Source organism: Pygocentrus nattereri, chromosome 16 (assembly GCF_015220715.1).
Source record: "Pygocentrus nattereri isolate fPygNat1 chromosome 16, fPygNat1.pri, whole genome shotgun sequence".
Lineage (NCBI taxonomy): Eukaryota > Metazoa > Chordata > Actinopteri > Characiformes > Serrasalmidae > Pygocentrus > Pygocentrus nattereri.
Window position 1 is genome coordinate 4,417,658 of NC_051226.1, and position 24,599 is coordinate 4,442,256.

The 24,599-nt window shown below is 43.4% G+C and overlaps 1 protein-coding gene across 1 annotated transcript in view; it reads right to left on the reverse strand.

Moving 5' to 3' along the window:
- bcr (BCR activator of RhoGEF and GTPase) overlaps positions 1-24,599 on the reverse strand; it is a 170,115-nt gene that overhangs the window by 28,320 nt on the left and 117,196 nt on the right. The window contains exons 6-15 of the mRNA XM_017725097.2: positions 23,265-23,325; positions 22,968-23,020; positions 21,634-21,774; positions 4,656-4,777; positions 2,999-3,164; positions 2,472-2,591; positions 2,116-2,191; positions 1,501-1,605; positions 784-858; positions 591-688 (exon numbers count right to left, since the gene is read on the reverse strand). Coding sequence (XP_017580586.1) covers positions 591-688; positions 784-858; positions 1,501-1,605; positions 2,116-2,191; positions 2,472-2,591; positions 2,999-3,164; positions 4,656-4,777; positions 21,634-21,774; positions 22,968-23,020; positions 23,265-23,325 — 1,017 coding nt within the window. The remainder of the gene's footprint in view (positions 1-590; positions 689-783; positions 859-1,500; positions 1,606-2,115; positions 2,192-2,471; positions 2,592-2,998; positions 3,165-4,655; positions 4,778-21,633; positions 21,775-22,967; positions 23,021-23,264; positions 23,326-24,599) is intronic.

Genomic DNA, 24,599 nt, shown 5'->3' on the forward strand with positions numbered 1-24,599 from the left:
CTGTTCACAGTGGCAGTGACAGGAACCAGTGTCTGAAATGAATGCCTCTAAAAGCTACATCACCAAAAGCTTAGTACATGAAAGGTTAACATATTATACTGCATGATGCCCAAGGGTTTGCTTTATAACAGTTTCAAGATAAAAGACTGAAGATTTTGGTCTTTTTTATCATCTGTTCATGGCACAGAGGTACACGCAGGGCATTGGAAGGCAGAATAGTGTCTAAAAAACCTGTTTTCTCAGATTTACCACTATATATAATTATCAACATTACATATAAAAAAATATCCCTTCAGTGATTCAATGTCATTAAAAATGACACTAGATTTCAATTTAGAAAACTATTTAAAATGGCTTTATCTATGGTGTAGACATCATGACCTGTAGTTTCTATCAAGAAGTAAAGAAATGAGAGTCTGCAAGTTTATGTACAACAATCCATTTTACATTGTTCACATCTCATCTCACCCATTACGTTATGCAGAAAATTTGAAAGACTGGTGGAATTCTCCTTTAACAGGTCTATGTGGCACTGCCTTTTGGTAACAAGTCCGACTGAAATGCCCAACCCTAGTGAGAAGTATTCTTACCTCATTCCATTTGGGTTCTGTGGTGTATCTGTACACACGCGTCTTGGCTTTGTTCACAAAGAAGCCAAATGAGTCCACCTCCAATGTGCAATACAAATCTAAAGAGAGAGAACAGGGTCTGTTAGGACGGAGATGGAGAGATAACAGACAGACAGTCAGACAGACAGTCATTCAGCCAAATAGACAGACTCACTTAAGCTCTGCTTGAGTCCGGAGGCAGAATGGATGATTACATTCAGGAAACCATGCAGTCCAGGAGATTCATCTTCTGTAGGAGTAAAGACATTCTCACTTTTACTCATCTTTCATTTTTATCAACTCTTCATTCCTTAAATGGCCATGACTCACCGCTGCTCCAAACCTTTATTACATGCTTAGAATAACCAGTTCGCATTGTAGCCCATGTAGTTACTGACTAATATACCTGAGGGGGTAATAAGCCTGGGATTTTCTGGGGTTAAACTCCTAAGGACTGGTTTCCTGAACTCTGATTGAGGCTTTTCAATCTCTACTGACGTTACAGTCTAGACTTGGCTTAATACATGTCCACAAAAAAGGACCTAAGGCTTCATGTACGGATTAGCTTCTGATTCTCGTAACGACATACTTATATATTAGTTTCATATGAGCTACTGCATAATGAATAACAACTACTGAAAAGAAAGTCTCACAATTAATAACTGAATAACAAACTTGCCGTTTAAATAGTATGGGGGTGTTTCATGAGCGCTACAATAAACAGGTCAAATCAACGGGCCAAATGAATCTGTAGGTCAAATTAAAGGGTGGTTTGAGGTTTACTCTCAAGGAGCTTTGGGTAGCACACAGCACCTTCTACTCAGATTTGCACCGTTGATCTATTTAATCTAATAGGAAAGGCCTCAGGAATATGCTGGAGCACCTTCCTCACCTTCTTTGTTGATGGTGAGAGGGATGTGGTGGACAGTTTGGAGTTTCACACAGGAGTTGGTGAGCATCTGCAGCTCCATGGAGGTCAGAGAGAAGGTCTTAAAGCCTGGCAGAGGGAACAATGCAGTCACTGGTTTAGAAAAGCATGGAAATCGAGCACAGATTAATGGTGTGCTTATTAGACAGGGTCCCTTATCTTGTGAATACCACCACCACCATGCTTCACTGTTGGAATGATGTTCTTTTTTGTGGAAAAAAGTTCCCCATTCAAACATTATTCCCAAAGGCTTGGGGATCATGGGGCTTGGAATCATCAAGAGGGAATTAGGGTGGTATACTAGCTGCTGGCATGGTACTGGTAGTACTTACAAGGAAGGAAGCCCTGTCTAATCTGTGGTGAATGGAAATTGAGCACAGATTAATGGTGCGATTATTAGACAGGGTCCCCTTCCTTGTGAATACTACCACCACCATGTTTCACAGTTGGTATGATGCTCTTATTGTGGAAAAAAGTTCCACTTTCAAACATTATTCCTAAAGGCTTGGGGATCAAGGGGCTTGGGAATCATCAAGAGGGAGTTAGGTTGGTATAGCAGCTGCAGGCATGGCCACGTACATTTCTTCTGCTGTTCCCGTATCATGTCCTTCCACTCAGCACGCTCGTAGTCCGACGAGATCAGGAACATGTAGCTCTGAAATGAAGAAAGGAACAACAAGGAGGGGAAGAAAGGACAGAGAAGATTAATGACAGAAGACTCAAAGGTCACATTAACCTTTATGTCTCAACAGAGAAGAACGGCCTAAAACAGTTTTCTACCAAAGAAAGACTTAAAACAGGTTTGTATCAACGTGCCTTGAACAGATTTTTGTGAGATATACAGAAACTGGGGCGTTTCAACGACTGTCGGCCTGCAATTTGTGCAAAATGTAATAGTTTAAAGGAGGTTTTCTTGTGATGTTGCTATAACTCACCTTGCCATTCCTGTTGTGCACTCGGAGAGCCATGGTGGGGGAGGTCAGCAGCAGCAGGGATTCCTGTTCAGATAGCTTTTTCCGCAATCTGTCAATGACTTTTGACCCTTTGTTGGCTCTCTGAGGGGGAGTAAGAGCAGAGGATTTATGACTGTACTGTATAATTCCTGCAGAATTCTAGATGGCTGGAAAAATGTGCTACGATTACAGGGGAACATCCCCCTCCCTATTTTGTCTTTGGCTCTAATCTAAACACATTACTGAATGTTATATTTTGGCACTGGACTATGAGAATCAATGCATGTTTTCTATTGTACAAAGTAGATTTTTGTATTTTACTGTGATTTGTCTTAATGCACAGATTTTTATAACGCAGCAAAAATTAATTAAGGTAATTAACAGGACATAAATTAATAAAGTTTACGTTTTTACATTTCAAACAGCATACTTAGTGCTTCTTCCCATCTTTCTTAGAAGTCATATCTAAATTATGCCTTCTAAGAGTGAAGACGTCCGCTCTAAGGTACCTTCTCTCTCTGGATCTCACTCCTGAGGGAGGAAATCTTGATCTTAATGGCGTCCAGCTCTTCGTCTGGGACCTGCGGTATGGAGAGGGGCTCGGTCTCCTCGGCTGCCTGGAAAGTCAGATCTGACAGGGGGATGTACCACTTACAGTCGTACTGCTGGCTCTTCCTGGGAACAGAGAGAGAGAGAGAGAGAGAGATAGTGATGGGGAGAGAGAGAGAGAGAGATAGTGATGGGGAGAGAGAGAGAGAGAGGGGGAGAGAGAGAATAAAAGAGGGAGAGAGAGAGAGAGAGATAGTGATGGGGAGAGAGAAAGGGGGAAAGAGAGAATAAGAGAGGGAGAGAGAGTGTGTATAATGGGAACAGAGAGAGAGAGACAGAGAGACAGTGATGGGGAGAGAGAGAGGGAGAGTGAGTGCGAGTGAGTGCGATAGAGAGAGAGGGGGGGTAGTGATGGGGAGAGTGAGATTCGGGAGAGAGAGAGAGAGATAGTGATGGGGAGAGAGAGGGACAGCAAGAGAGAGAGATAGAGAGAGAGAGAGAGAGAGAGAGCAAGAGAGAGAGAGAGAGCAAGAGAGAGAGAGAGAGAGAGAGAGAGAGAGAGAGAGATAGTGATGGGGAGGGGGAGAGAGAGAGAGCAAGAGAGAGAGAGCGAGAGACAGAGAGAGAGCAAGAGAGAGAGAGATAGTGATGGGGAGAGAGAGAGAGAGAAAAAGAGAGAGCGAGAGCAAGAGAGAGAGAGAGCAAGAGAGAGAGAGAGAGAGAGATAGTGATGGGGAGAGAGAGAGAGAAAGAGAAAGCAAGAGCAAGAGAGAGAGAGAGAGAGAGAGAGTGATGGGGAGAGAGAGAGAGACAGAGAGAGCGAGAGCAAGAGAGAGAGAGAGAGAGAGAGAGAGAGAGAGAGAGAGAGATAGTGATGGGGAGAGAGAGAGAGATAAAGAGAGAGAGAGAGAGAGAGAGAGAAAGAGATGGAAGGATGAGAAGAAACAATCTAATACGCAGATAAAAATACACTTTGGAATCTAATAGGAGAGAAATGAGAGCAGAGATGTTGGTGTGGTGCTGTGCCCACATGTCTGAACTGATTCCAGTCTCGGTTTACAGACTAATGTGACTTTAGACCCAACATAGCGACTATGGATCATTTGTTCCACCCATACTTTCAGATAATCCATAACGATGCATTATTGGTATAAATAAAGTGTAAACACTTGGACGCTGTTTGAAGCTGTGCCATGTGCTGTCTAAGCTGTCCAAGTTCAGTTGGGGTTGCACTTGGATAGCAGTGATGAAAAAGGGATGAGAAGTTACCTGAGTAACTTACCTTTCTAACCTTTGTAAGATTAATGAACACTGCATTTTTACATTATACAGCGCTGCAAAGGGTCTCAACATCCCACCCAAACTATTTTTAATACTTTAAGAAACTTTATTTTTTATAAACTAAATAAGTGAAATACTATTGAGGCCTCCGTTCATGTTGCCTTCCTTGCACCTCTGAAGGCTCATCCACCAAACTTTACTTAATAAAGCAATTTAATAAACTTTAATAAACTTTACCTAATAAAACAGGGGATGATTGAAAGAGGAATCGAAAAGGAAATGGTTAGTACAAGTTGACGAGAGCATGTTAGCAACGGTCCCAAATGAATGACTTACCCTCCGATCTGCTTCTTGAGCTTGGCACAGAGCAGCAGGTCGGTGAAAAGGAAGACATGTCGCAGCTTCCTCGCTCCCTCCACCAGCTCCACCATGAAGCTGTCCTTCAGCAGCTGCCGGTTCTGCACCAGGACAAACACAACACATGCACTGACATCAAGCTGTATTGTTGTGGGAATTTATTCCGCACTGCTTTATCCGTGCTTGCATTTATCTACAGTGGTTGGTTAGTGTAGTGGGTAACACCTCTGCCTTGTAGACTGGGGTTCAATCCCACACCATGGCAAGCACAGTACACTATACCAATAAGAGTCCTTGGGCAAGACTCCTAACACCACCTTCACCCACCTGTGTAAAATGATCACCTTGTAAGTCGCTCTGGATATGAGCATCTGCCAAATGCCATAAACGTAAATCTACCCAAATGCCCAAAACATCTGCAGACAATAGACCGGTCTTTCAGTGCTGGCTCTGCGTGTAGACCTACTGTGAAGAGCAAGGCTGCTTTAGCAGGAGAGACATAAGGGGAAAGAAGATCATGATGATTCTAAGATAGTGGCCTGAGAATCCCAGACACCGTCTGTAAGAAGAACGAGACTTTCGTTTATCAAAGTATTTCCAAAATACCCAAGAAAGAGAACAGGAAAAATCAGGAAAGACATCTTTGCCAATGTGGCTTATGAAGATACACTGTTCTCTCACAAACCAGCGCGTGTCGTGTTCTTCTGTCGTCACGTTCTCTCGACCACTGCAAGGTAAAAGTTTAGTCCAGCGTTAGCTACGTATGTTAAGGTCTTTCTAGCCGCCAATGTAGATACAGATAAAACAAGAAAATTTCCATTCAAAAAAATTAGACAAGAAAGACAGACGGCTAGAAAGTCTAGAATAAAAAGAAAAAAATAATGGAAATAAAATACGCAGTCATTGCAGGCCACTGTCTCTTTGAGGCCCTTAGAATCATAATCTTCCTTCCCCTTACGTCTCTCCTGCTAAACCAGCCTTGCAAAGAGCAACTGGGGCTGTCGTGGGCTGGAGGTTAGGGAACCGGCCCTGTGACCGGAAGGTTGCCGGTTCGATCCCCAGAGCTGACGGCACATGACTGAGGTGCCCTTGAGCAAGACACCTAACCCCCAACTGCTCCCTGGGGGCTGTGGATAGGTCTGCCCACTGCTCTGGGCAAGTGTGTTCACTGCCCCCTAGTGTGTGTGTCTATTCACTAGTGTGTTTGTGTTTGTATGTGTATGTGGGTTAAATGCAGAGGTGGAATTTCCCCCTTTGTGGGATTAAAAAAGTATCACTTAACTTACTGTAGGTCTGAAACCAGAGCTAGTGTTAAGCGATGTTAAGGACTTTCTAGCTGTCTATCCTTCTGCCAAGGTGGAATGCAAATGCCTAAAATAATACAAAAACAAGAAAATCTCCATTATTAACATAGGCCTGAATGTCATGATCTACAGCTGGATACACAAGTACATGATGTGTCTGTCCTGTACAAAACAGTTTATTATACAGTTTTGCTTTGAGAGCCAAGGTGCAACACTATTAATAAGCAACGTTACACTTTCAGCCAGTTGAATACAGTCAAAGTCATTATAGGACTGGCTGTCCACTTAATGCATATCACAACTGGGGGTCAGGGGGCTGATAGTTATGCATGAAATTGGCCTTGGCCTTTGCTCAGGGTATGTGGAAGTGCAAGAATGCCGTAGTGATGCAAAACTATCAGCCCCCCTGACCCCCAGCTGTGATATGCATTAAGTGGACAGCCAGTCCTATAATGACTTTGACTGTATTCAACTGGCTGAAAGTGTAATCTTACTTTTTAATAGTGTTGCACCTTGGCTCTCAAAGCAAAACTGAATAATGAACTGTTTTTGACGTGTACAGGACAGACACATCATTTAAAGCCCACTAAAATCTCTGTACATGTACTTGTGCATCCAGCTGTAGATCATGATATTCAGGCCTATGGAAATAATGGAACGACGGAGGTTTTCTTGTTTTAATTTGTATTATATCTTGGCAGAACAATAGACAGCTAGAAAGTAACAGAGAGGGATGGGGATTCCGACCCAACCAGAAAGCTGACTGGCTTGTATTTTGAAGGGTGGCACTTTCTCTGAAGCAGACGTTCCCACTCATTTTCCAACCAATAAACGTTCTTCTCATCTGTAGCGTCTTTAGCACAGTATGTTGATATGCAGTGGCAAACCTGAGGTCTGTTAGAGCTGGGCCTTCAGTTCGGGCCATAAATGTCAAACCGTGGTCAAAACATGACAGACAACACGCCTCTAAGATGATGCTACCTTCTGCTAACATCCTTATGGCATTTTAGTAGTTTGTTAGCGCTAAGGCTTCCAGATGCCCTGAGTGAAGGCCAAGGCCTATTCCTCACTGTTCTTGCCTATTGGAGATAATTCTAAAGTGTTAGGGCTTCTCTTCAGCTCCTGAGGTCTTAACCAATAGGAGAGCTGCTCAGTTATGTTTACCTAGACACCACAGAGAAAAACAATTCCCGATTGGTCAATCAGACTCAGACTGCCGCCCCGGCTGTTTAAAGAATTTACCCTTTTGTTTCAAACCAAGATTTAACAATAAGGCAAGAGTAGAGCATGGAGTCAGTTTTGGGCCAAAAAGCTGCTGGAGCCTATCCCAGCAGTCATCGGACGGAAGGCAGGATACAGTCTGGACAGGTCAGCAGTCCATCGCAGGGCAGACAGACAGACACAGACAGTCACTCACACCTAGGGGCAGTGTAGCACATCCAATTGGCCTGACTGCATGTCTTTGGACTGTGGGGGGAAACCGGAGAACCCGGAGGAAACCCACGCAGACACGGGCAGACTCCACACAGAGAGGACCCCGGTCACCCGGCCGGGGAATCGAACCCAGGCCCCCCTCGCTGTGAGGATACTGTAAGGATATTTTTCCCAAGTTTCACATGGAATTTCACACATGAGGTACTGGTTTGTCACCCATGGGACGGTAAGGAGTTCACAATATAAACATTAAGAATAGAAAAGCAGAAAATCTTTACACGATAGAGATATTTTACAAATATTCCACACGGAGTGTTGATTATATTACACTCAGGAAATGGTACTGAATTCCACAGTATGCTCTGTAGGTTGTGGGGTCTAACTGGGGGTGGAGGGGGTTCTACTGGGAGCAGTGCTGGTTGTATAGTCTAACAGCAGCAGGAAGGAAGGGTCTGCAATAGCGCTCCTTCACACACTTGGGGTGAAGCAGCCGGTCAGTGAAGGAGCTGCCCAGTGCTGCCAGAGTCTCATGCATGGGGTGGGAGCTGTTCTCCAGCATGGATGCTAGTCTGGCTAACATCCTCCTGTCTCCCACCCCCTGCACTGGGTCTAGGGGGCTTCCCAGGACAGAGCTGACAACTTGTCCAAAATTTTTTGCAAATACAAACAATCAACTTTAACTCTTCAAAAACATTCCTACTCATTTTCACTCATTCCGGCATGAATGTATTGCTCGTTTTGCCCGTTTTTGCTTGAATTTGTTTAATTTGCATATTTTGCTGATGGATTTTTCTTTGATATCTTTCATTTTGCTTCTGACTTTTGTTGCTTTTTTTAACAGGGGGCGGGACTCAGAGGAAGGGCGTCCACCTGCTCTCTCTATTGATGAACTGATTATTTGTATTTGCAAAATATTTTGGACGTTTTGATCCTTAAGATTTTGTTTGTGGATTTATTTATTTGATGAGAAGCTTTTGGCACAAAATGAACTCCATAGTAGTGAGTTTATCACCATATACATTCAAATAAACATAAAAACATTTCTCTGTCCATATTTTTCCTGGACACCTTCACAGCCGCCACAGAGACTCGTTAATATCATCAATTACATCATGAGCTCAATTTACTGAGCACTGATTGGTCAAACCAGGAGCTGCTTTTTAACTACATATAATACTGGGCTTCCTCGAGGAGCGGCTTGGAGATGGGTAAACAAACACACTCACATCCAGAACATCACTGTTTATTATTTACATATAAAATCATGATTTATTAATATTCTACACATTTTGTTTATTCAAATATTAACACTTTTCTCAGCAAATAAACAGATTAAGACTAAGACTGTCTCACAGTACTGGGCTTCAGTAGAGTTTTAATTACAAGTAATATTCTGTTGGAAAAAACAGACACACATTTTTTTCAGCTCCCAGAAATCGTCAGTTCTTCTCTGAAGGCCTGGACACCCCAGAGAGTTCCTGTCTGTTGCTATGCAGTCATATCACTTCTATTCATATTCACAGCTTGCTGCATGCGAAGAGCGGGAATTCTGGATCCCCAGCAAAATAAAGAGGGTTATTAAGGACATTATGTCAACAAGGTAGGGCCGGGTCAGGGATTCCTCCTGGCACCCCTGTGCTGTAGAGCTAAGATGTTTCGACTGCTTGTCGTGAAGAACTTCACCATCAGGGGGCACTCTTGACATATTCCAACGCCAAGCCACCAGCCCTCAGGAAAGGGCACTAAAGCAGTGTCTGGGAGCCTTTGTGTAATTTTGAGATGAGAACATGTGGAGGACATTTTGAAAAAGGTAAACCCTGTCTGAGGATCATATGCTCGAGTAATGACGGGCCTGAGAGCAGAAGAGGCGGCTAAGGTGTGAAAACGCCAACCGGGGGGACGCACAGCCTGTGGCTACGGTTCACACGCCAGTGCTCCAGAAGCAACACGTCACCCCTGCAGTGGGGCAACAAAAGGTGACATCATGCAGAGTTCATCCAATCAGACACCTCTATCTGCCTCCCCAGCTCAGAAGTCACCCCCCACACTCTCTACACGCTGCCTCAGCGAAGGTCCCCTCCTCATCAGCACAATAATAGAGCGCTGCCGCCCTGCTGAATCACACAGTGGCTTCTGGGGCAGCATGTGCATGCATATATGTATGCGTATGCGTCCGTGTCTGTGTGTCTGAGGCCGTCCCGGAGTCGCGCGCGCCACTCCAAAATGAGAACACCCAGCACGGCAGCGATGTAGCTCCAGCACAAAAGCGCGATGGCCTGATTTCGGCTGAGCTCCCCGCCAACACAACAAGACAGCGCTGCTCCAAACGGCACCGTTCACGTCCACGGAGGACGAATGGCTGAGAGTCAACGGGCTCATGCATCCGTCTAACCACACAATTAAAATGAACTGTGGTCGCTCAAATGTTCAGAGGGGACCTTAAGCTCTTTTCACCCAGCTCAGCATTTCTGAGTCACGCAAAGGCCTCTGCACTACTGCCTCACTAGTACTGTCCTTGATGGTAAGACCAGATGATAATGGTGACAATTAAAACTGACTCTTCAAGCTTCGTGCGGGAACAGTAAAACAAAACGCTTCATGATGTTTATGTATTTCTGGAGTTAAAACAGAGGAAAAACTCCGGCAGCGCCACAAAAAAAAAAGTTTAAATTATGAGTACTATGATTTTTAGGCCTCATCAATGATCTCTATATATCTATATATAATGATAATTATCAGACCCGCACGAGTGACTGAATCACTTGTCAGGTACGGAGAGTTTAACTGAACTGGACACTGAATTCATTAAAGGAGTCTTGAGTTTGACTTGAGTTTTTTTCTTTGTATTTATTAAAAAATAAGAAGAATTATAATAATAATAATAATAATAATGCTCATAGCAACAATATTATTATTGTTGTTGTTATTATCATCATTATTATTTTATTTTAATATTTTATTACAGCGGTTTTATTTGACGTTCATTCTTTTACTGTTCTAGTAAATCATTCGACAACATTTCAGTTCTCTTACTGCTGGTTCTTTTACTTAATCTGTTCTCTTAATGTGTTTTAAGTACATATTTTATTGCTACTTTATGCCTCTTTCCTGTTATTGTTTTGCTGTTATTTCTATTTATTTATTTTTTTTTTTATCGAGGAGCCTTCGTTCGTTTCAGTCGGTCAATTTCATTTCAACTTTTTCTATCCCTTGTAATTTGCTCAGCTACACTGTCAAACATTAGAGGTCAGTTCAACTTAAACTGATTTAGTAATGGATCACGTGGCTTTTCTTGGGTTGAGTCAACTTGGACACCAGAGTTCACACAACTCAAAGGTCTTAGTTGAGTCAAAAATTCTCCCGGCTGCTGTTTCTAGATCTGCGTCTCGGTTAGAGAAACTAAACTGAATGTGGTTTTACTCGGTTTCCCCACTAGCTGGCGCTCCTTCTGTCACACAGTCCCATCGGGCTTATTCTCCTCTCGGGTTTCCGGATAATAGACCGCTGTGGTATTGCTGGGATTCCTGATGTTGGGATGAATTATTACACAGCTGCACCACATGAGACGACGTCACGCTTCAAAGTCAAAACAACAGATATTTTCTCCAGTTTTAAACATTTGTAGACACAAAATCTGAGCTGCTTCACGTGTTCCCGAGTGGCGCGGTGGACTGAGCCGTCTCCCCAACAGGAGGTCGTGAGTTTGAGCCCCAGCGATGCCACAGCCATACATAAGTGTGTGGATGGAGAGAGTCCTGGCTGGTGAGGAAGGTGAGTATAAAAAACAACTTCATCTTATTTACATAACTGAGACGCAGAACTAAAAGCATTAAGAGAACTTTTGACTTAACTAAGAAATTTGAGTTGTGTGTCCTCAAGTTGAGTCAACTCAAGAAAAGCCATGTGATCAGTTACCGTATCATTTTCAGTTTTCTGACCTCCAAATGTTCACAGTGTACATTGCAATTGAAGGTCGACCTCCGAGTCAAAATAAAGGTTGACTGGTATATTGATTGATAAATCGAATTAAATGAAATAAATTAGGCTGTCTTCATAATTAAGCTGGCTTGATAAAGCTACTTCACTGTTCTTCGCTTTATTATTCTCCATATTTTCGTACCACAGTTTTCGAGCCAGGACCACGAATCAATGGGAATAGTGCACGTCTGCTCTTGCGGCTGATCGCACATGCAGTTTCCGTAAAGTGTTCGTTCAAGTTTCCTTCCCCCTCAGGAAATGAATGGCGGAATGTTTAGGAAATTAACAAGTCACAAATGATGACATTAAGGAAGTCTCTCTCTCTCACACACACACACACACACACACACACACACACACACCTGGGATACCATAGCAATCTTATCAACCACTTAGGATAACATAGCAACACCTTAACCACCACCTGGGATACCATATCACTATCCCTGCCCAAAGAAAACCATGCATCTCAATTTTTGCCGATTTTTCTACATCACATGAACACACCAGCTGTCCTTCACACTGGGTGACAATTTCACGAAGAATGGACCAACGGAAATGCTCTGAAATCACTCTTTCCATTGACTGACATTGCAAGATAAGAGTGCTTTTTGCCTTCTCCTGGGACGTTACTATGCTGAAGATGTTTTTCTTTGGACAGTGATATGTTGTAAATATCCCGGCCATATACATTCCGGATCAGTGCATTCCTAACTCACACCATCCTTCCACCAATGCAGCTGCTCTTTCCTCCCAGTGATATCACCCAATAAGCCAATATCATCCTGCTTTCTGAAAGAAGATTCTGAGATTAAAATCAGTTAATCCCAAACTCCCCGCAGCCAGACCCAGCCCCCACGTTCTTAACGCAGAGAAAGATAAAGCAACCAGCCCACATTTTATGGAAGTAATGACATCATCGGGTATGTGACAAAAAAAAGGTGGTTCAGACAGCCTGATGTCAGATGACTTGGGCCTCTGAGGGGGGCGACGCGCAGAAATAAGGCTTATTATGCACGCCTCTCTCAGTGGGAATCCACCCTGGCCTCCCAGAGCCGGTTTAAAAGCTCTTGAGCTCCCAGTAAGAGCTCCAGCCCAAACACAGGAGCCCCCACATCTGTGTACCTACTTTTACTTTGATTAGGCCTCTTAAACCGGGATTTCAAGACACTTACTGACCGCTCTGATCTGAAGCAAAAGCCAGAAGCAGATAGGTGTAAATCCAGGAGAATTCCGGGTATTTTCATCTGCAGCTTTTCATTTCTGTTCCACTGTTAAATAATCAGGGAAAGAGAGTGAACAGTATAAAATACTGAATCTCGACTGACTGTCAGTGCCAGCCACTTCAACTTCAAGAGTATTTTTATTGTTTACTTAATATGGAAGGGGCACATCAACAAACCAGGACCGCCGTAGAGCAAATATATATGAAAAAAAAAAACAATAAAATGCATTAAAAATAAAATGTGAATTTTTTTAAATTAAAATTCAAACGTAATTATTAGTAATGGGTATTAGGAGCTCGCCAGTTAGCTCGCAAACATCACAGCTGCAGTTACTGATGATTTATGCAAAAGTCCTGCTTTATCTGGCTGGCTAAACTCACACAGTCCCAGCTGTACAATGAAAGAGGTTGCACTCTGAAGTTTGGTCGGGTCTTTTAGAACTTTAGCCTGCAAGCGTCTCTAGCATCTTGTCCCTGGTTAATATAGCTTACAATATAAGAAGGTGATTCACTCAAAAACACTGCTTTATCTGGGTAGCTAGCCTTTTTCCCACAATTCGGCACCAGAATGGAGGAATTATTTGTCACCTTTTAATTCTTTTAGTTCAGTCCTGGTCACACAACATTTCACAAGAAACTGCAAATGTGTAGCGCAGGGGTCGGCAAGCCAAATGTTAGATTAAGTGACCCTTATTAGTCCCACAACGGGGAAATTTCACCTCCGCATTTAACCCATCTGTGAAGTGAAACACCACATACACACTAGTGAGCACACACACACTAGGGGGCAGTGAGCACACTTGCCCAGAGCGGTGGGCAAGCACCCGGGGAGCAGTTGGGGGTTAGGTGTCTTGCTCAAGGACACCTCAGTCATGTGCTGTCGGCTCTGGGGATCGAACCGGCGACCTTCTGGTCACAAGGCTGGATCCCTAACCTCCAGCCCACGACTGCCCCCAAGGACTGCCCCCAAGGACTGCCCCCAAGGACTGCCCCCAAGGACTGCCCCCAAGGACTGCCCCCAAGGACTGCCCCCAAGGACTGCCCCCAAGGACTGCCCCCAAGGACTGCACCAATGGTTAAGGAGCCATTTCACCAAAAATCAATCTGCCTTGGATGCCACAGCATTTCATGTCCATTTTATTGAAGTAGCATTTTACCATCTTGGCTGTAAATGTGTCTCAGTATGTGTTAATGCACTAGTAAAGGCTAAAAAAGAGAATATAAACAAAAACGCAGATTCACTTTGCTCTGCTCTGCTTTAAGCTTCAGCTCAGCCACAGCCGCTTTTCTCACATCTCCAGCAGGAAACTTCTCCTCAAAACTAGAGCAGGTTCTTGTAAAATGTCTCTCAATGTTTGACTTTTACGAGGCTGAAGTTGCTTCTCATTCTCCGGTTTCTTGTTCGAATTTTACCGTTCCACCTTAAATGGGGCCTGGCGCGCTGAATGTAACTGCTGCATCATTTAAGGCGGAACGGGAAAATTCAAAAGAGAAGCCGAGTTCAGCTTCGTAGCTTTTTAGCGCTTGACAGTTTCATGTTGCAGATTAAACGTATCAGGAAACCAGCTGGAAAGGTTAGAAGTCCATTCGTCTCCGAATGATCAATGTTAGCTACTAGGTAGGTGTTGTCTGCGTCGCTCTGGTGGGCGTCGACTCCTACCTGAGGGGTGGAGGGTGGGGGGTGTCTGCAACTTGACTGACAGAAGGCAGACACAAACAAATATGCTCTAAATGCATGTTATGTTCTCTGCTCTGATACAGGAATAAACGCACTGAACACTGCACCCCTAAGTAAACGTGCACTTATAGTTGTAGGCAAAAGTTTTGGCACCCATGGTTAAATGACACGATGCCTTGATTTTCTAAGTGAAAATAAATCAACATCAGCTTCAACTGAGAACACACTTGTGCACATTTGGAGGCACAATTACTGTTTTTTCGCTGAATTTAACAGAAAATGAAACCATCAAATGCAGCCTGGGCAAAATGATGGCACATGTTTCCGATATAAATAGAAATTTGCAGAAAAATGTCATTTGTACTCTGTTGGCTATTCAAACATTTGCATGTGACTGTACTTACAGTGATGTATATTAAGATTAAGAGACCCACAATGGGGAAATTTCACCTCCGCATTTAACCCATCCATGAAGTGAAACACCACATACACACTAGTGAGCACACACACACTAGGGGGCAGTGAGCACACTTGCCCGGAGCGGTGGGCAGCCCAATCCGCAGCACCCGGGGGTTAGGTGTCTTGTTCAAGGACACCTCAGTCACGGACTGTCGGCTCTGGGGATCGAACCGGCGACCTTCTGGTCACGAGGCTGGATCCCTAACCTCCAGCCCACAACTGCCCCATTATATCAGTTCTGCTTTGGATGCTTACTTTATGTTAACCCCCAACTTGGCCAGAACCAATTCATTACACCACTATTATCAGAGAATGAGACAAACAAAGTGCTGTCTATACAAAACCCACAAAGAGAGATGACTGGGAAGTGTAAACTATAGAGTGTGATAGAACAAGACAATGTTCAGGAGCAAATAAGCAGATACTTACCCACAAGCACAGACACACAAACAATACCAACGCTGCCTTGGTCCTGGCCATTGTTCCTCAGACAGTGCAACTGTAATTTATTCCAGGCCTTTTTCTAATGCGAACATGACGCCCTCTTTTTTTGCGCTCCTAAAGAGGAGATGCTCATCAAACCAACTGTCTCTGCACATCAGATGACATTTTCCTACAGCCTGCCTCTGGCACAAATGTGACAATGGCAATCTCTCATAATCGCTGACTACAAGCACTCTTTAACTATCGAGCCACTGAAACAAAAAAATACAACACCAATCAGCAGCTTCACAGCCAGCATCCATATGCAGGCACCTGTGTGCATTTGAGGTGTTGTGTGGAAGTCCTAGCAGGCCCTGAACTAAAAATATACAATCTGGTGAAGTTAATCATCCAGATTTGGATGTAGCTTAGTCATCCAGTATGTGCCAAGGAATTATTAACTAGCCTTTGAAGACATAAACTGAGTATCTGAGTAAATGTAATTAGTTTCTGTACTTTAGTATTTTTGGTGTATCTGTACTGAAGTTTCTCCGTTCTGGGCGACTTTTTCCTTTCACTCCACTACATTTCAGAGTCTAATATCCGACTTTTTCCTCCTACATTTTGAGAAATCTGTCGTTCCTTTTGGTTTCTGTGTGTATAAAAACGTCACATGTCAAAACGAAAGAAGCGCAAAGCCAGAGCACCAATCAGGGCCCAGCGGTCACTTTGTTTAGAGCTGGTTTTGACCTGTTGGTCATACCGACCCAGTGCAGCACGCGGTTCAACGTCAGCGCAGCAGCGTAAAACTTTGGGAGAGTCTGTTCAACATAAATGATGAACTAACCTAACTTTGTGTAAATAGAGCTCAATATAGAAATATGTCCACATATGCAGTCGAGACTGACGCGGCTTTTTTCTGAATTTCTACAAACACCATTTCATTTTATAGTAAATGAGTTTGGGCTGGTTTATGTTTATGAACAGACGCCTACAGATCAACACAGTAAAGGAGCTCATCTGTGATCCTGAGTTTAAAGCCAGTTTTTATTCAACTTAAACTTGGAACTAAGTTGTAAATAAATCTGAAACTGAAACTTTGCTTGTGTGTAAAAAGTGATTTCAGAGCCACTCGGTTCTCCCTGATGGAAACTGTTTACCTTCAGTGTTTTGTGCTTCTGATCATTTTAATAGACGTCAGCGTCACTAATTAATGACGTTCTATTAAAAGACTGGTTTACCAAGAGAGACGCTGGAGGACTTTCACCTGAAATGAGTTCATGAAGCCAGTCTGGTTATAAAAATGATAACAGGACCAGATCAGAGCCAGAATTCCTCTTTTAGTACTTTTACTTTATACTTAAGTACATTTGAAGGTAAATACTTTAGTACTTTTACTCAAGTGGAGGTCTAAAGGGAGGAACTTCTACTTTTACTGGAGGAATATTTTACCTTGGGTGTCTCGACTTTAACTCAGTTACATGATTTGTGTACTTCGTCCAGCTCTGTCACAAATGCTGAAAAGAATTCTTGCTTCATCTTAAAGGGCCCATAATAATCAAAACTGAACTTCTCTCACTTCTTTGAAAAAGAAAGGAGTTGTGATGTAAAATGCAAACACTCCTTAAGTTTGTTTGTGGTGTCATGGGAGCCAAATCATTTACACATACCCGCACCCATACACACTGCCCATTCACATTGAAGTTACAAAGAGTGTTTAAGCACTCTTTAAGACTTTTTTGTTTGTTTTTAAAAGCACAATACATGCCAGCCAATCAGAACAGAGCTCATTTACATATATGAGTCCTAAAGGAACGTGATAATCAAAACAGCCTTTAAGTTCGAAGGGATAAAGAGAGGAAAATGTGATGGAAAAAAAAAATTATGACCATTTTTGGTACATACATACATTATAAGTGGATATAAGTGGACCTTAGTAGGTCTACTCTGTGTTCTTCTACGCCAAAAACAATCATAATTCACTGTATCGTGACCATTGTCCAACCTCTTTTTATCCTTTAAACAGGTGGTTTTGTGTTACTGTGCCTTTAAGACTGATATATGTAAATGAGGTCAGTGTTACTACCGGACTGAGAATCATCCACCAGCCAAAAATATCCAGCCAACAGCGTCCTGTGACCACTGATGAAGGACCAGAGGATGACCAACACAAACTGTGCAGCAGCAGATGAGCTGTCGTCTCTGACTTTACATCTACAAGGTGGACCGACAAGGTAGGAGTGTCTAATAGAGTGGACAGTGAGTGGACACAGTGTTTAAAAACTCCAGCAGCACTGCTGTGTCTGATCCACTCACACCAGCACAACACACACTAACACACCACCACCACGTCAGTGTTACTGCAGTGCTGAGATCCACCACCCAAATAGTACCTGCTCTGTGAGGGTCCATGGGGGTCCTGACCACTGAAGAACAGGGTAACAGAGTATCAGAGAAACAGATGGACTACAGTCTGTAACTGTAGAACTACAAAGTGCACCTACAGTATCTCACAAAAGTGAGTGCACCCCTCACAAAATAAATATTATTAATTTATTATTATTTATTAATTATTATTAAAATAAAATTTCTGCAAATTTTATGATGTCTTTTCATGGGACGACACTGTAGAAATGAAACTTGGGTATAACTTCAAGTGGTCAGTGTGCAGCTTGTTCAGCAGTGCAGATTTAGTGGCCTCTGAAAAGAACAACACACAGACATTAACGTCTAAATAGCTGGCAGCACAAGTGAGTCCACCTCACAGTGAACGTGTCCAAATTGTGCTTTGAGGGGATCACGCTCTGCTTCAGAAGGTCACAGCACATGTTGGAATTCATGTTTCCCTCATTGAACTGCCGCTTCCCAGTGCCGACAGCACTCATGCAGCCCCAGACCGTGATGCTACCACCACCATGCTTGACCGTAGGCAACAGACAGTTGCCTTGGTACTCCTCACCAGGGCGCCGCAACACATGCTGGACACCATCTGAGCCAAACAAGTTTATCTTGGTCTCATCAGACCACAGGACATGGTTCCAGTAATCCATGTTCTTGGACTGCTCGTCTTCAGCAAACTGTTTCTGGGCTTTCTTGGGCGTCAGCTTCAGAAGAGGCGTCCTTCTGGGACGACGGCCATGCAGACTGAGTTGATGCATTGTGCGGCGTATGGTCTGAGCACTGTCAGGCTGACCTCCCACTTCTTCAACCTCTGCAGCAATACTAGCTGCACTCATGTGTCTATTCTTTGAAGGCAACATCTGGATATGACGCTGAACACGTGGACACAACTTCTTCGGTCGACCCTGGTGAGGCCTGTTCTGAGTGGAACCTGTCCTGGAAAACCGCTGTATGACCTTAGCCACCGTGCTATAGCTCAGTTTCAGGGTGTTAGCAGTCTTCTTATAGCCTAGGCTTCTTTGTGGAGAGCAACAATTCCACTTCTCACATCCTCAGAGATTCTTTGCCATGAGGTGCCATGTTGAATATCCAGTGGCCAGTGTGAGTGAATTGTACCCAAAACACCAAATTTAACAGCCCTGCTCCCCGTTCACACCTGGAACCCTGTAACTCTAACGAGTCACACGACACCAGGGAGGGACGACGACACAACTGGGCACAATCTGGACACGTTCACTGTGAGGTGGACTCACTTGTGCTGCCAGCTATTTAGACGTTAATGTCTGTGTGTTGTTCTTTTCAGAGGCCAGTAAATCTGCACTGCTATACAAGCTGCACACTGACCACTTTAAGTTACAGCCAAGTTTCATTTCTATAGTGTCGTCCCATGAAGAGATATCATAAGATATTTGCAGAAATGTGAGGGGTGCACTCACTTTTGTGAGATACTGTATACAGTAAGTGGAGTTGATCAACTGGACAATGAACGTAGAAACAAGGAGGTGGTCATTATGTTAGATTGGTGCACATCATGCTTATCTCTGCGCTTTGGAATTAATTCTTGAAATGTGTTCATATACGGGCCGTTTTTGTACGCTTTCATGGTGTGTAAAATCTATGTGGACATGTACACATTCTGACACTGAGCCTGGGCGTAAAATGGATTTAACGCTTTTCTCGAGAGCTTTTTATTTTGTTTGCACGGCCAAAGCAAAGCTCCGCGGGGGTGTGTATACGTGGGCAGTGAGTGTAGAAGCATATTAATGCGTGTGCATGTAGGATTTGTGATGTGTCTGTGCGTGTGAATGCCCACACACTGTGTAGTTGGAGTGTATAAGTGCATGTGAAGGCTTGTGTGTATGTATGTAGTAGTACTCAGTGCGATGTGCGTAAGTGACCCCACACTGTGCAGCGTTCACCCATATCCCACAGGCAAAGAGAAGCTGGAGCTGCTTCAGAAACACGCAGCGCTATTTGCATTTTAATTAAGTAGCTTCTGTCCGGCCCCTCCTCCCATCTGCCCAGTATGGGTCTCCGGGGTCCGGCCCAGTCCCTGCTCCGCACATCAGCTGGTATAGAACACATTACTCCAGTACTGGCAGCTATTCACTGCCTAGCTGCTTCAAAAAACAAACATCTTTTTTATTGTTTTCTGCACTTTGTCATGTTTGTAACTGACGTCTAATTATTGTGTTAATAACATCCCATGTTCTTCTGCTACTGCAGCACCAACATTTTCCCCTGAGTGTGGATAAATCCTTCCATCCATCCATCCGTCCATCCATCCATCCATCCATCCATCCATCCATCCATCCATCCATCCATCCACACTCGTATGCAACATAACATTATGACCACCTCCTTGATTTTGCTCTCAGAGACCAGGTACTATTTGGGTGGTGGATCATTCTCAGCACTGCAGTAACAGTGACGTGGTGGTGTTGTGCTGGTATGAGTGGATCAGACACAGCAGTGTTGCTGGAGTTTTAAACACTGTGTCCACTCACTGTCCACTCTGTTAGACACTCCTACCTTGTCAGTCCACCTTGTAGATGTAAAGTCAGAGACGACAGCTCATCTGCTACTGCACAGTTTGTGTTGGTCATCCTCTAGACCTTCATCAGTGGTCACAGGACGCTGTTGGCTGGATATTTTTGGTTCGGGTTATTCTCAGTCCAGCAGTGACACTGAGGTGTTTAAAAACTCCAGCAGCACTGCTGTGTCTGATCCACTCTGACCAGCGCAACACACACCAACACACCACCACCATGTCAGTGTTACTGCAGCGCTGAGAATGACTCACCACCCAAATAGTACCTGCTCTGTGAGGGTCCATGGGGGTCCTGACCACTGAAGAACAGGGTAACAGAGTATCAGAGAAACAGATGGACTACAGTCTGTAACTGTAGAACTACAAAGACCAGCTATACAGTAAGTGGAGCTGATAAGATGGACAATGAGTGTAGAAACGAGGAGGTGGTCAGAATGTTATGACCTGATTGGTGTTTATGATTATAGAGCTTAGTTGTTTTAGACTTAAATTACCTGGAAGCCACTAGCCAGGTGGTCTTCTGCAGGGGGGAAAATGAACATGGGACATAGTGTTGTATATACACACATGCAACACTTCTGCCCATTTATAAGCACTATTACTGCATCATATTTAAGTTTCTTCTCTCAAAATGTGACATTTGACTAGGGGTATTCACACGACTGCAGTTGCAGCACACAGCTCAGTTCATACAGCACACAATACCTGCTTAGCTTGCTGTTTGTTCTCTATACTGGCTCTGCACTTTTTCCTCTGAATACTTGCAAAGCCATACAGGACAGACACTACGGCACTATGGCCAGCAGAGCCACAAGGCAGTAGAGGAACGGTCTCTCTTCACCAAAGCCCTTGTAACTCTTGTCTTGTAAAAAGCACAGAGGAGAAATCTGCTACAAGCACTTTTCCCAGGAATCTTAAACAAGAGAATAAAGACGATAATGAGGTCCACAACAACCCCAAGATTTCCATCAGCTCCTTTCATGTACACAACATCAATATTTGATGATCAGTGTGGTCTGTCCGCCAGAGACCCCACAGGGGTCTGAGATTGTGTGTTTGCGTATGAGGGAGGAGCCACCTCCTCGTGAGATGGCCGTCTCATGAATAATAAACACGAGGAGGCGGCTTGTTAAGGCACATTACTTGCAAACCCTCACTCGCCGTCAATCATACAGTAGCAATTCATATGACACTCACAGCAGGCCAGACTGCAGGAACAGGGGGGTCTACGTGGATGGAATTAAGATAGACATTTGTGTGTGTGTGTGTGTGTGTGTGTGTGTGTGTGTGTATACATACGTGTAATGTCTGTATGTGTTTGTTTTTGTACATCATCAGGACAAACATGTCCTGTCTTTGTAGGAAAACAAGGCAACAAGGACACATGGTGTCAATGAGTTGAAGCACCACTTTCACAAAGCAACAGAAGTGTCTTGATAGCCAGACTGGAAAAGGCCAAGCAGAGAACGAAGAGAAAAAGATTTTCACTCCTGCACTACACTCACCTCGCCCTTTTTCACTGTCATGGACTGGCGGCGCGGTGTGCTTTCCTCATTGATGCTAGACAGGAAGTTCTGAGAGATACGCAGAGCATCCTGGAGAAGGGGGTGGTCCGGGTGACTGGAGGGGGTGTGCTTCAGTAGGTCCTGTAACACAAATGTATACACAGATATCTCCTTCAGAATAAATTTTAAATGGGTCTTATAAACGTGGGAAAAATATATGTAGTATTAACACCTTATGGACCATATGCACAACAAAATAAGACTGCATGGACAAAAGTATTGGGACACCTACACAAGCTTTTATGACATCACTTTCCAAATCCATAGGCATTAATATTGAGTATTTGATAATATTGAGTAATATTGATAATATTTGCAGCTACAATAGCCTCCAGTCTTCTGGGAAGCTTTCTACAAGATTTTGGAGAGTGTCTGTGGGAATTTCTACCCATTCATCCAGAAGAGCAATTGCGAGGTCAAACGCTGAGGTTGGACGAGAGGGTCTGTCTCACAATCTCTGTTCTAGTTCATTCCAAAGGCGTTTGATGGGGTTGAGGTCAGGACTCTGTGAGGGCTAGTCAAGTTCTTCCACACCAAACCCATCCAGCCAGGCCTTTATGGACCTTGCTTTGTGCACTGGTGCTCAGTCATGCTGGAACAGAATAGGTTCTTCCCCAAAGCTGGAAGTATAGAATTGCCCAAAAAGTCTTGGTCTGCTGAAGCATTAAGATTTCCCTTTAAAGGAACTAAGAGCCTCGACCCACCCCTGAAAAATAACCCCATATTATTATCCCTCCTCCACCAAACTTTACAGCTGGCACAATGCAGTCAGGCAGGTAACGTTCTCCTGGCATTCACCAAACTCATCCATCAGACTGACAGGTAGAGAAGCATGATTTGTCAATTTGTCACTGCTCCAGAGTCCAGTGTCGACGTGCTTTACACCACCCTCCCGATAGTCACTGTGTGTTTCAGCACTCCCCGTCCCCACTCTGTGAGTTTGTGCTGCTTTGTGGCTGAGCTGTTGTTGCTTCAAGGTGCTTCCTTTTCACAACCATAGCACTTACAATCGACAGGGGCAGATGTAGCAGGACACAAACTTCACAGAATGACTTGCGGCAGAGGTGGCATCCCCTGACTGTGCCACGTTTAAAGTCACTGAGCTCATCAGTACGACCCATTCTACTGCCAGTGTTTGTCTATGGAGGCTGCAAGGCTATGCGCATCATTTTATCCACCTGTTAGCAATGAGTGTGGCTGAAACACCTCAACTCAATAATTAGGTGGGGTGTCACAATACTTTTGTCCATACAGTGTATATGAAAGACACTTACATGCAAAACTAGTGTGCTTCTGGTCACTCTGTCCACAGGCTTATAAAGGAGAGCTGAAAGAGGACAGAACAGACAGCAAGACACTGATTACTCAGCAGGTCAGCTCTTCTTACTGCAGACTGTTACAACTCCGCTTAAAGCTACAAACATTTTTTGGGGCTAAATCTATGTCTATATATATATATATATATATATATATATATATATATATATATATATATATATATATATATATATATATATATATATATATATATATATATATAGACTTCCAAAACAAGATATAATAGCTCTTACTTTCCAGCGAGTACTTGGCTGTCTGGTCTTTGCACTCCTTGGTACTTCGGACCTTCAGGTTCTAAAGAGACAAAACAAACACAAGTCATCCTCACTACTAATACATAATAATATCACAATAGCATTTGAGCTTCTTATGAAAGGTGCATTGATCTGATATCTGAGTGTCCTCATGCTGTCCAGACCTGGGCTGCTGCAGGTCAAATTCACAATGCAAAAGGAAATCCTGCTGACCCACTGCTGACCCCTTGCGCATGGTTTACCAGTCAAAGACATCATTACATAGACCATTACATCCACGAATAACCAAAGCCTAAGGCTCATTGCACTGAATCGTCATTAGCTTAGATTGTTTGCACTGCTACCGGGACAAAGATCAATAAACAATACCATAATAAAGTCAAGGTCAAGGTCAAATCAAGCATTTTCAACATGCAAAATGAACTGTAAATTGCTAGCAGTGCTTGTTGTAGGCACCGAACAAGAAGAATTTTATTTTAACCACTGATTTAAATAACATTTACGTCGATTTTTGTTTATTTATTTTAGAAGAACCCTCACGACATTCTAAAGCACTGTTTAAGCTGGATCAGTTTCACCACAGGAGTGGAATTTGTTGGTTTGGCTGGCCAAATGATACAAGACACAGTGTCTCCAAAGTTACACAGACAGCCCAGACTGAAAAGTTCATAGCTTGGATGTTCACGCCAGCATGTGCTGGAAAAGCACTGCAGACGTCGTACAGCAGATTCATACTGGATTAAAATCTCTCCACAATTATTACAGTCAGACTGTAAAACTACACACTGCAGATTCATACTGGATTAAAATCGCTCCACAATTATTACAGTCAGACTGTAAAACTACACACACTGCAGATTCATACTGGATTAAAATCGCTCCACAATTATTACAGTCAGACTGTAAAACTACACACTGCAGATTCATACTGGATTAAAATCACTCCACAATTATTACCGTCAGACTGTAAAACTACACACACTGCAGATTCATACTGGATTAAAATCACTCCACAATTATTACAGTCAGACTGTAAAACTACACACTGCAGATTCATACTGGATTAAAATCACTCCACAATTATTACCGTCAGACTGTAAAACTACACACACTGCAGATTCATACTGGATTAAAATCACTCCACAATTATTACAGTCAGACTGTAAAACTACACACACTGCAGATTCATACTGGATTAAAATCACTCCACAATTATTACAGTCAGACTGTAAAACTACACACACTGCAGATTCATACTGGATTAAAATCACTCCACAATTATTACAGTCAGACTGTAAAACTACACACACACTG